Source organism: Garra rufa, chromosome 6, assembly GCF_049309525.1.
Source record: "Garra rufa chromosome 6, GarRuf1.0, whole genome shotgun sequence".
Taxonomy (NCBI): Eukaryota; Metazoa; Chordata; class Actinopteri; order Cypriniformes; family Cyprinidae; genus Garra; species Garra rufa.
Window position 1 is genome coordinate 44,960,392 of NC_133366.1, and position 12,585 is coordinate 44,972,976.

At 31.0% G+C, this 12,585-nt stretch overlaps 1 protein-coding gene across 1 annotated transcript; it reads right to left on the bottom strand.

The window, feature by feature from the left end:
* Positions 1-498: 498 nt before the first annotated feature.
* On the bottom strand, positions 499-12,070 carry atp1b1b (ATPase Na+/K+ transporting subunit beta 1b). Its single transcript, XM_073842089.1, has 6 exons — positions 11,840-12,070; positions 9,945-10,073; positions 4,288-4,443; positions 3,928-4,112; positions 2,075-2,158; positions 499-1,975 (listed from the first exon to the last, which is right to left on the bottom strand). The coding sequence occupies exons 1-6, from the start codon at positions 11,931-11,933 to the stop codon at positions 1,709-1,711; spliced, it is 915 nt and encodes a 304-aa protein (XP_073698190.1). The 5' UTR covers positions 11,934-12,070; the 3' UTR covers positions 499-1,708.
* Between the last annotated feature and the right edge of the window lie 515 nt (positions 12,071-12,585).

Sequence of the window (12,585 nt, forward strand, 5' to 3'; positions counted from 1 at the left end):
TTTTCCTTTACAAATTCTCGTTGAAAACGAATAATTCATGACCTTTGTTTTGTTTTGATCTCGCCACATCACATTTGCGTTCGTCCCTTCTGTGCAGGGCATGCGCAACGCCAATGTATTGTGTCATCCGCCTGGAGCTGCTTTTGGGTACAAACAGTTATTGCGTTTTAAATATGGATATTTTTCTTACAAAAACGCATCGATTTGCTAGAGGAGGCCTTTATTCACCCCCCAGGGCTGTGTGAGGCACTTTTTATTATGGAGTTATGAAGTAAAACACATTGTTAAGCTTAGATAATTTTTTATATAATTAAGTCATACACATAGGATGCCTGAAGAGTGAATCATGAGCTAATTGTAATTTTTGGGTGGACTAACCCTTTAACAAAAAGGGCTCATTTGTTTCTGGTTATGTCTTGTAAAAAGAATGTAAAATCTCAAGCTGTAAAAGTAAACAGTAACTAAAACAGAAGATGCACAGAATAAAAACAGCACAACTTTAGAGTCTCAGCTTTATTTTGGTTAGTCTTTTCCAGTTCAGTTTCAACATGAGAGCTTGTGGGACTCGTGAAAGTTGACGTTTCTGATGTTTGACACTGATTGCGCACACCTACAAAACATCCCGATGGACAGGGTATTGCATTACTTCTGATAAAATCTAGAATAATCTTAATGGCTTTGGCATTATTAACATTCATGACGAGTTTCTGCAGAACATGAGCATGTGCAAGAACAGAATATTTAAGGTCACCACTTAATAAATATCGAACTTCAGAACATTCGACCACACCGTGTGACGCCTTCGATAAGAGGAAGAACGACAGGGCTAGGAAGAAAACAAAGTTGTAAAAAACAAAACGTCAAAACTACAGAAGCGGTTCCCTCCACACGTGACTGACACCATAAAACCAAAGGCAACATCTACATTCAGTGAAAACGAATCATTAAAAGAGAAGTACAATCTTCCCCCTACATTGTAGTGATTTTTGGAAAAAAAAAAGGTTCATTACCCACCTAATACACCTAAAAGATGCAAACATCAATACCCCCGAAAGGCAATGTTAAGAGGCCAGTGTATTTCCATTAAGTAACTATACATATATGTAGGCACGTTTGACAAATGAAGCTGAATCACACACATGGCGTGGCTCGAAACAACCTACATATGCAACTACTGTGCACGTTCTAAATATAGGGAAATCACACGAGGCAGCAATACAATACGAGAGGGACAAAACAGTGCTGGCTACATCGGTAGAGGAAATGTAATTTACAGTAAAACAACATGCCCCTTTGATCGTGGACACTTCTCATTCGGTAGTAGAATAAATATTTTATGCTATGGCTAATCCTTTCATTACATTCTAACCCTAGACTGAAAGCAGAAAGCTTGAAGTAAAGAGTACAGACAATGTTAGGTCCCACATGTGTAAGATGGTATGTTGTTTTAGACTAGTGTTTTTAAATAATCTTTTGTTCGCTTTTTGTTTACTGTAGCTTTCTTTCTTTTTTTTTTTTGTTTAAACGAATCTCTCCTAAACTAAAATGAGGCCTCTTTCTGACGTGAGACACTTTTACATTCAAAAAAACATCCCCTCGGTTAAACACAGGTGGAAGACTTCTCTCGGGTGCCTTTGTATCTCAAGTCAGAAGAGGGGCCTTAGTTTGCCTTTAAATAGGGAGAGAGTGGAGGTACTCTGTTCAGAGGTCATGAGGATTTGGTCATGACACCGATTTTAACATCGAAACGTCCCTGGTAGCGATCCTTGTCGCTGTAATAAATGTTTTCCCCGAACACTTTGCACTCCACGCGGATCTCTGCGTTCAGGGTGATGTTGACGAACTGGACGGCCACCAGGGGCTGCAGGTAGTGCAAGTGCAGGCGCTTCCCGTAGTAGGGGTAATACTGAAGGGGAAAGCCTTCTCCGATACCGTAGTACTTCACCTCGCCGAGCTTACCTGCATCCTCTTCTTTCTGCGGGTCGTTCAGAGAATACATGCCATTGGTTAGCAACATTGTTACTGCTTTACAGAGCAAAAGAGAGTACTCAGTGAAGTAGCAAAGTGTGCTCACCTTGTTTGTGCAGTGGATAGGAATTACGTTAGGCTGTACTTTGTGCTTTGCCTCTTCTGGAATGGTTTCATTTGACACTGGTGGCTAAAAAAAAAAATATAATTAATTAGAGTAACATGTAACATAATGGCAGGGGTATATGAATATATATATATATATATATGAAGATTTGATTTGCAAAAACTCCATTTTGAACAATTTTCAAAAATCATGTTGGGTTATTTTGATTAAGTAACAAAAAAACAAAAAAAAACCCATGATTTTTGTCAATTTAAAAAACAGTCTGTTTTTGCAAATAAACATAAATACACACACACACACACACACACACTACAATAACGTCTCTGCAATGATCAGTATTATCAATAAAATGATCAAGAAATAATTAATAATAAAATAAAATAATTTGTAATAGAAATATTAGAATAATTAATAAACAATTATTATTATTACTTAATACACTATTATTATTATTATTATAAATGATCAATAAATTAATAATAATTTGTAAGTAATGAGTAATAAAATACAATAATAATAACGGTTGTTATTGTTGCACACATTTCATTATTAATCTATGATTATTAAATAAATGTAGATAAATTAATACAAAAATATTGTATAATACAAATATAATATTAATAATAAAAATAATAATAATTAAGATTAATGTTATTATTGTTATTAAATATCAATTAAATAAATAATACAAAAATATTGAATAAGAAAAATTAAATAATAATTAGCATTATCTTATAGCATTTATAAGAAAAACAATAAAATAATGAATAAAGGAATAATGATTATAACAATAATAAGCATTGTTGTTGTTGTTAGTATTAAAAACATTTCATTATTAATCTATTATTATTATTATTATTATTAAATAAAAATATCAATAAATAACTAAAACCAAAATACTGTATAAGAAAAATAATAAAATACTGAATAAAAGAATAATGAATAAAGGAATTAAGATAATAATAATATAAGCATTGTTGTTGTTATTGCAAAACATTTAATTGTTAATCTATTATTAGCAGAAGTAGTAATAAATAAAAATATCAATAAATAATTAAAACCAAAATACTGTATAAGAAAAATAATAAAATACTGAATAAAAGAATAATGAATAAAGGAACAACAACAATAATAATAATAATAATAATAATAATAATAATAATAATAATAAAATGCATTGTTGTTGTTGTTATTATTGCAAAACATTTAATTGTTAATCTATTATTAGTAGAAGTAGTAATAAATAAAAATATCAATAAATAATTAAAACTAAAATACTGTATAAGAAAAATAATAAAATACTGAATAAAAGAATAATGAATAAAGGAATTAAGATAATAATAATAATAATAATAATAATAATAATAATAATAAGCATTGTTGTTGTTATTATTGCAAAACATTTAATTGTTAATCTATTATTATTAGTAGTAATAAAAAATCAATAAATAATTAAAACCAAAAATCTGTAAGAAAAATTATAAAATACTGAATAAAAGAATAATAAACAAGTATAATATTATTATTATTAAATAATAATGATGGTTATTGTATGACAGAATAAATGAATGAATGAATAAATAAATAAATACAATTCATGAAGTAACTACAAAAATGTAAAACAGGTCAGCTGATATGGAATAAAGTATACTAATATATGTATTTATATAAGTATTTACATAATAAAAGAAAATTGCTAATGTATCATAAAAACTCACATTTAGTCAATTAATTCACTCTATAGAAACTAATTGGAGACAAAAAGTATTCCCAAACAAAATGCAAAGATCCTACAAACATTCTGTGAATATTGTTGCCTGTATTTAACAAACCTTAGGTCTGAAGTTCACAATCCTATTGAGCTTGATGATCAAGCAGGGCTTCCCCTGAGAGAATCCGAAATTACGATCATCCATGCCAGAACAGGGTCCGAGCAAAGACCTCGAAAACTGGCATGCCTTTCTGACACCCATGTCGCTCTCGAGATCACCTCTGTTCTTGTATTCCGCGGGTTGCTCTGTCAAAATAGAAAAAAAGGTATATATAATTCTGATTTTCTCATAGGTATGTGAAAAACAGATACAAACAGTGTGTGGAATGATTCATATTATACACTAATGAAAACTATGATCCTTCTGAGAATATATCTTTATTTGAACTCAAGTAACAGAAGAAAAAAAGTAATCTGGTACCTCCGCAGTCTTCAAACTTCATTAGGTCTGCCTGCTTTTCTGGTTCATAGGTGTCTAGGAATTCTTTCATGGCTTTGGTGTATGTCCTGTAGGTATCATCATCTTCTGGATTGATGATCAGCTCAGCCTTGTCTGAACGTGGGTAGTGAGTGAGCCCTGTGCAGATGAATGAAAGGAATTCAGATGCATTTTTAAAGAGAGACATTTTAGTCAGACAGTAAATCTTGGACTCTTATTCGAATCAGTCTGTCTCTAATTCGTCTTTGGAATATCAGCAATCATTGTGCAATTCTGAAGTTCATATCTAACATTTGCTTATCCTCCGCTGTTGCCAAAATGTTGAATGATTCTTACAAGAATTAGTTTGGCAAACAACTTTACATTATTTGTGCAAATCTAAAACTAATCGGAAAAGAATGGTTCTAAATGTCATGCTTGACTGTACATCTAATAATTTTTACCATTATTTAATACTTGATTTAATTTTAGAATTGCAAGAATCTTCATAAAAATATAAACAGTTAAAAGCTGGTGAGATTCACATGCATCTGACAAATGGACAAACCCTATCTAAAGAACTTGTTTGATAACTGAAGTCAATTTTGAAAAATAATTTTTTACATTGTAGGAAAGAATTAAAAACCTTCAGATTATTTCATCAAATGTACTAAAAGGTAGAATAAATTGAAATAATTTTTTTATTGTAAAAAATGAGAAAAGTGTAATATTTTTATATTTTACAACTGTAATTTTAGTCATTATATTCTTTATTAAATAAATGATTTATATTAAATTATTTTTATTTCATTTCACCCCTGCAGTTCTATCATGAACCCCTAGGATTTCACAAACACCTTGGTATTGCTTCAACATTTAAAACATTTTGGAAAAGAATGTTTCTAAATTTCATGTCTGACTGTACATCTAATAGGCCTTTAATGATCATATTTAGAGATAAAAATTTACATTTTTTTTTTATTTGAAGAAATAGGCAAATTATTGGAACCATTATGTAATACTTGATTTAATTTTAGAATTGCATGAAGATTATAAACAAAAAAAATATATAAACAAAATATAAACAGTTAAAAGCTGGTGAGATTCACATGAATCTGACAAATGGACAATGCTTATCTACAGAACCTGTTTGATAACTGAAGTCATTTTACTTTATTCCAATAATCTTTGTTTTATTTCCAATTCGGAAAAATTATTTTTTACATTGTAGGAAAGAAATAAAGACCTTCAGATTATATTATCAAATGTACTAAAAGGTAGAATAAATTGAAAAATATTAAAAAATTGTATTATAAAAAATTAGAAGCGTCATATTTTTATGTTTTACAACTGTATAATTACTCATTATATTATTTATTAAATAAATTATTAATTATTTTTAAATTACAGATTTTTTTATTTCATTTCACCCTTGCAGTTCTATCATAGGACTTCACAAACACCTTGGTATTGCTTCGTCTAAAACCAATCGGAAAAGAATGTTTCTAAATGTCATGCTTGACTGTACATCTAATAGGTTTTTAATGATCATATTTAGAGCTAAAAATGTACAAATACCTTTTTTATTTTATTTGAAGAAATAAGCAAATTATTGGAACCATTATTTAATACATTTATTAATATTTACATTTTTGAAAAATTATTTTTTTTACATTGTAGGAAAGAAATAAAGACCTTCAGATTATTTCATCAAATGTACTAAAAGGTAGAATAAATTGAAACAAAAAATTATATTTTTTATAAAAAAAAGAAAAGAAAAGTATCATATTTTTATATTTTACAACTGTAATTTTAGTTTTATTTTAAATTATTAATAATTTTTAAATTATAGATTTTTTATCTGAAGAACCTGTTTGATAACTGAAGTCATTTTACTTTATTCCAATAATCTTATTTACAATTTTTAAAAATTATTTTTTACATTGTAGGAAAGAAACAAAGACCTTCAGATTATTTCATCAATGTACTAAAAGGTTGAATAAATTGATTTTTTTTAATGAGAAAAGTGTAATATTTTTATGTTTTACAACTGTAATTTTAGTCATTATATTATTTATTAAAAAAATTATTAATTAATTTTAAATTATAGATTTTTTTTATTTCATTTCACCCCTGCAGTTCTATCATGAACCCCTAGGACTTCACAAACACCTTGGTATTGCTTCAAAATCTAAAACATGATCATATTTAGAGATAAAAATGTACAAATACATATTTTTCCCTTTATTTGAAGAACTACTTGATTTAAATTTAGAATTGCATGAATCTTCATAAACATATAAACAGTTAAAAGCTGGTGAGATTCACATGCATCTGACAAATGGACAATGCCTGTTTGATAACTGAAGTCGTTTTACTTTACTCCAATAATCTTTGTTTTATTTACAATTTTGAAAAATTATTTTTTACATTGTAAGAAAGAAATAAAGACATTCAGATTTTTTCATCAAATGTATTAAAGGTAGAATAAATTAAAACAAAAAAAATGACATTTTTGTGTAATATTTTTGTGTAATGAAAAGTGTAATATTTTTTACAACTGTATTTTAATCATATTATTTATTAAATAAATTATTAATTATTTTTAAGTTATATATTTTTTATTTTATTTCAACCCCTGCAGTTCTATCATGAACCCCTAGGACTTCACAAACACCTTGGTATTGCTTCAAAATCTAAAACAAATCGGAAAAAATGTTTCTAAATTTCATGCTTGACTGTACATCTAATAAGCTTCTAATGATCATATTTAAAGACAAAAAAGTACAAATACCTTTATTTAATACTTAGTTTAATTTTATAAAAATAGAAACAGTTAAAAGCTGGTGAGATGCCTCTGACAAATGCACAATGACTATCTAAAGAACCTGTTTGATAACTGAAGTGGTTCTGCATTGTAAACTAAATGAAATTGCATCCTTTGTAAGGAAGTCACACGTGAAAGAAAGCATTTTCTGAGAAGAGTTCGCAGTACACAAAGCTTGAATGCTCCTGGTCTCGCAATGACTCAGAGATGTAAATAAATTATAAAGGAACATGCTGTGATTGTTGAGAGAGAAAGAGAATGAATGCTGAAATCATTCCCATGATCAGTTTTCCTAAAAACGCCTTGCCAATAGAAGAGGCATCTGTTTCTCTTTTCTTTAAAAAAGTGTTTTGTAGTTCTAATGTGTCTGAAAGGTGTTATAGTCAGGCTGTTTCCCCTTAACCGCACATGCTTTCTGTTCTACCGAGAAAACATGTGAAATATATCAGCTGTGACGTAAAATGGTCAGATTATCAATTCCCAAGAGCCCAGCTCTTTTAGCTCTTGATCTGGTTTCTGAACCCACCAAATGTTTGTCAGATTGATCCAATCCTTCAAGCCTTACTTTAAACTGCAAGAGGAACAGCAACTGTGACAGGAACAGTGAGTCCAAGCTCTCATCAGGGAACCAGATGGGTTACCGAAATCTGTGACCTCAAGAGCCCTCTGAATTTTTATGTAGACTAATGGACTAACCTTTCAAACCTCATGAAAACAAAATTAGCTTTTTGTGGCTTTTGAAAAATTCTCTACCAGGGAAATTAATCAAAATATTGGCTCATGTGTGCATTTATGCATATTTTTGTTTGATAAAATGCTCTCTTTAGGGAATGTTCTCATTTCACCTAATACCACTGCCATTAACTAGCAATACCACGTAATATAGTGTTGCTGGGCATTATCTTATAAATCTGTTTAAAATGACTCAATAGGAAATACTTCAACATACAAAGCTATTTGTTTGTATATAAAAAATGTAACAATCATTTTTACTCAGATTTGATAGTACATTTCACAATTATTCACAAAGAATTAGCAAGTAACACATTGACATTTTGAAGTAGACAGACTAAATCATACTCCGAAAATCGTTATTTTATTTAAAATGTCGAAAATCCTTTAAATTATTTCATGAAGTCTTTCAAAAGGTGTAATGACTTGGAGAAAGTGCCAATTTTCTATAATAAGAATGACTAAAATGTCTTATTTTGATGTTTTCTGGTTGTAATTTTAGTTATTTAATTATTTCTTTTTTTTTTCTTTTTTTTTTTTTACTCCAATTATCTTTGTTTTATTTACAATGTTAAAACTATTTTTTACAGTGTAGAAAACAAATAAAGTCCTTCAAATTATTTTATTAAGTCACCTAAAAGATATAATAAATTGAAACCAAAAAAATTTTCTATAACAAATATTAGTAAAATGTCATATGTTTTCCGGTTGCAATTTTAGTCATTTAATTATTCTTTTTTAAATTATAGACCGTTGCATTACTGCAGTAATCCTTGATTTATTTACAAAGAAAATGATTTTTATAGTGTAGGAAAGGAATAAAGTCCTTTAAATTATTTTAGAAGTCCTCTAAGAGGTACAATAAATTGAAACAAAAAAAAAAAAATGCCAATTTTATATAACAAATGTAATATTTTGATGTTTTCTAGTGATGTTTAGTGAGTTTATTATTCTTATTTTTATTTTAGACCTTTGCATACTCAAACTTTGTTTTACTTACAATGTTTTTTTTACAGTGTAGGAAGAAAAGTGCTTCAAATTATTTCATTAAGTCCTCTAAAAGGTATATTGAATTGAAACCAAAAAATTACCATTTTTCTACAACAAAAGAGAGTAATATGTCATATTTTGATATTTTCTGGTTGTAATTTTAGTCATTTTAATAGTCTTTTTTATTATAGACCTTTGCATACTCCAATAATCTTTGTTTTAGATACAAATTATTTAATTAAAGCCCTCTAAAAGGTATAATAATTTCAAACCAAAAATTACCAATTTTCTCTAAAAAAAGAGAGTAAAATGTTATATTTTGATGTTTTCTGGTTGTAATTTTAGTCATTTTAATAGTCTTTTTTATTATAGACCTTTGCATACTCCAATAATCTTTGTTTTAGATACAAATTATTTAATTAAAGCCCTCTAAAAGGTATAATAATTTCAAACCAAAAATGACCAATTTTCTCTAAAAAAAAGAGAGTAAAATGTTATATTTTTATGTTTTCTGGTTATAATTTTAGTCATTTTATTTTTATTTTAATTAATAGACCTTTGCATACTCAAATAATTGTTGTTTTATTCACAATTTTGTTTTTTTGTTTTTACAGTGTAGAAAAAACAAAGTCCTTCAAATTATTTCAGATATTTTTAAGTCTTCTAAAAATAATGAATTAAAAAACACCCATTTTCTATTACAAATGTGAGTAAAGTGTCATATTTTTATGTTTTTTGGTTGTAATTACATACTTCTATAATCTGTTTTATTTACAATGTAGAAAAGAAATAAAGCCCTTCAGATTATTTCATCAAATGAACTAAAAGGTAGAATAAATTGAAACAAAATATGACATTTTTTAAATGAGAAAAGTGTAATATTTTTATGTTTTTCAACTGTAATTTCAGTCATAATATAATTTATTTATTTATTAAATAATTATTAATTATTATTTTTTAATAATATTTTTTATTTATTTCACTCCTGTGGTTCAATCATGAACCCCTAGGGCTACACAAACACCTTGGTATTGCTTCAACTTCAGTTTACACTCACAGTAAATTATAAAATATATAAAAGACAAGACAGCCACTGCAATAGAGCTGTTACCTGGAGGAGCTACTCTATCCTGCCAGGTGGGTTTGTAATCGCTCAGGGTGAGAAGGAGAATCTGGATGGTGCCGATAAAGATCCCGGCCAGAAAGCCATAAAAGATGAGATAGAAGAGTAAGATTTTCGCTGTGGAGAGAACAGAGAGACAGGACATATTTTAGCATGCGGTGACATTTTGAGTTGCAATTCTGATGTTGTTACTGCATTTAATGAGGTTGTTTTTTGATAATTTTATATTTAAAGTAATGCTTGAAAATTCTAAGCAGTACCTCAAGTGTGTTCTTTCCTTAGAAAAAAAGACAATTCAGATCTCCAAAATGTTTACTGGAACTACAGTAACTTATTTACACACACAACCTATATTTACTAAAACCTATAAACTAAAGAAAGAGTATTATTGGAAATGACTACCCAGAACACTCTGATCCCAGGAAGCCCACTGATGCTACATCAAACAGCTGAATCTGCTGACACCATACCAGCAATACAAATGTCCTCAGTCTGTCCCCAGAAAATATAGATGTGCCAGCATAACAGGACATGATGAGTAATCTCAATGTCTCAAACATCAACAATGTGTAGGGGCATCGCAGAAAGGTCATATCTTAAGTTCTTTCCCAACCAGTCAAACCAGTCTGTCCACCAGTCTTCTCCCAAAATAGTTCAGTGGCAGCCTGTTCAGATCCTGCACATTCGAATTAGTTCCAACAAAACCATTTTCGTGCTAAACTCCATTTCGAATGCTCAGTTAGGCAAGGGCACAAGGTCTCTGTGGTTTCCAGTGGTGCATAAAGCAATGTCAGAGGGTCACATGGGACCAAAGCCCAGCAAATGTCATTGTATAGATGATGTAATGGCCTTCAGGAATCTCAAGAGATGAACTGACTTCTAGGTTTATATGTGTCCTTGCTGATCTGAAAGCTAATTATGTATAACGCACGACTCATTTTGGACACCTGTCGTCTTGAATTTAGCCTTAATGACCACACTAGATTGGCTAGACATGTTCAATAAGTACTTAGAGATGCAATTACATAAACTGGAAAGCCAAGGCAACAGTTAACTTTAGGCATTAGGTAGGCTACTTTTGTAAAATCTGAAGGCATCAGAAACTGTTGCTGCCTCAAACACATGACGTCAATTTTCAGTGCAACCTTAGATGAATCAGTCAGACTCAAAAGACTAGGCCTTTCACCTTGAGTCACCTTGAACAATGATGCATTTTTAACCCTTTCCACGTGTATCACGTTATTAATGACAAGTATGCTAATTAAATGACGAGCTGATTGATTTCATGGCCAGCACAGACATGAAACAAGCAGCTTTTTACCAAACACAAGCTTTTAACCTTTTCCTTATTTGTTTAAATATTCCTTTCTGACGGGGGAAAATCATTTTATTAAATTTCATTTTACCACTAAGGGTAAAAATCGAACTGATCAATAATCTAATGCTGTCCTTTGTTGACCTTTTGCTCCTCCGTCAGGATCGAATTCTCCCACGGCATTGGTTTTACATTAATATATCTTACTATTTAGGAGGAAAAGCGAAAAAACACATAAAGAGAACACGCAGTTTGAGTGTTCTCAACGAAACAGGTGGGACACAGAGAACAGCAACCAATAAGCCTACTTGTTTAAAAACGCTTTGAAATGGCAAAATGCAATCCGTAAACACGGCAAATCGTGCGTTGAGCATGTATATCGATGTATGAAAGTCCGTGAGACATTTGCTGCAAAGTCAAATCATACAGGTTGCATCGTGACCAGACTGGCAGTCTATCGGTACCTGCTGCTGCTGCTATAGAAACAGCGATGACAGGCATCACAGCGCTGTCCAACGTGCTGAAATCGAGCTACACTGTCGATATGACATCTATAGGTTATACTTACACCAACTACCACCGGTGCGTCCCAGAAATTCCTTCTTCTCCGAATCCCACACAAACTTCTTCCAGCCTCCATCGTCTTTATTTTGAGCGGGCATGTTGTACTGTAAGGTTTTGTGTATCCCCTTGAGCAGCGAATTCCTTCGTGTCTCCTTTCTTGCCTCCTTTTGAACACTACACCCCTTCCCGGAGCACTAAGCCCACCGTGACATGGAGCCGTACCCGGCTGTCTCCAAGGTGCCCCGCGTAATATATCCAGCGGAGCGCCTAGGTCCCGCCCACCGCCACCCAGAGCAAATCACAACCAGAGCCTCCAATCACGTAAAGCAGTCGTGCGGCTCACGAAATTGGGGTGGGAATCACTTTACACTAGGGTTGCGTAAAAATACGTAGAAGCCGCTGTAAGAACGGGACAGGTTGAAGGGAGTGACGTCAAAACGCGTGACGCAAGAGCCGCGTTTGGCGTTTGGATCCAGGAGGATGCCCGACGGCGGAAAAAAGCGCTGTTTTTTGGATTTTCAGGCTGTTATATTTAGACAGTGCATGCAGATGGATGAACATATGCCTGCTTGTCTTTACACTGGCAAATGTTTTTATCATTATGTCATAGTGTGTTTCCCTCTGCCTATTAAACTTGCAATAACAGTTTCTGCCATTTCTACTTGCGTTTTAACTTTCAGCGTGATTTTCTTCTCTTCTAAAGTGCAATTAGGCTGTTAACAAATACCACTTTGATTGTGGAAAGAAAGC

Excerpts from the sequence above, each read along its gene's own strand:
- atp1b1b (XM_073842089.1), bottom strand. The coding sequence starts at position 11,933 with ATGCCCGCTCAAAATAAAGACGATGGAGGCTGGAAGAAGTTTGTGTGG. Across the intron at positions 4,113-4,287 it reads GAAGTTTGAAGACTGCGGAG|AGCAACCCGCGGAATACAAG; the intron begins GTACCAGATTAC and ends CTATTTTGACAG. Across the intron at positions 2,159-3,927 it reads TTGTGAACTTCAGACCTAAG|CCACCAGTGTCAAATGAAAC; the intron begins GTTTGTTAAATA and ends TTTTTTTTTTAG.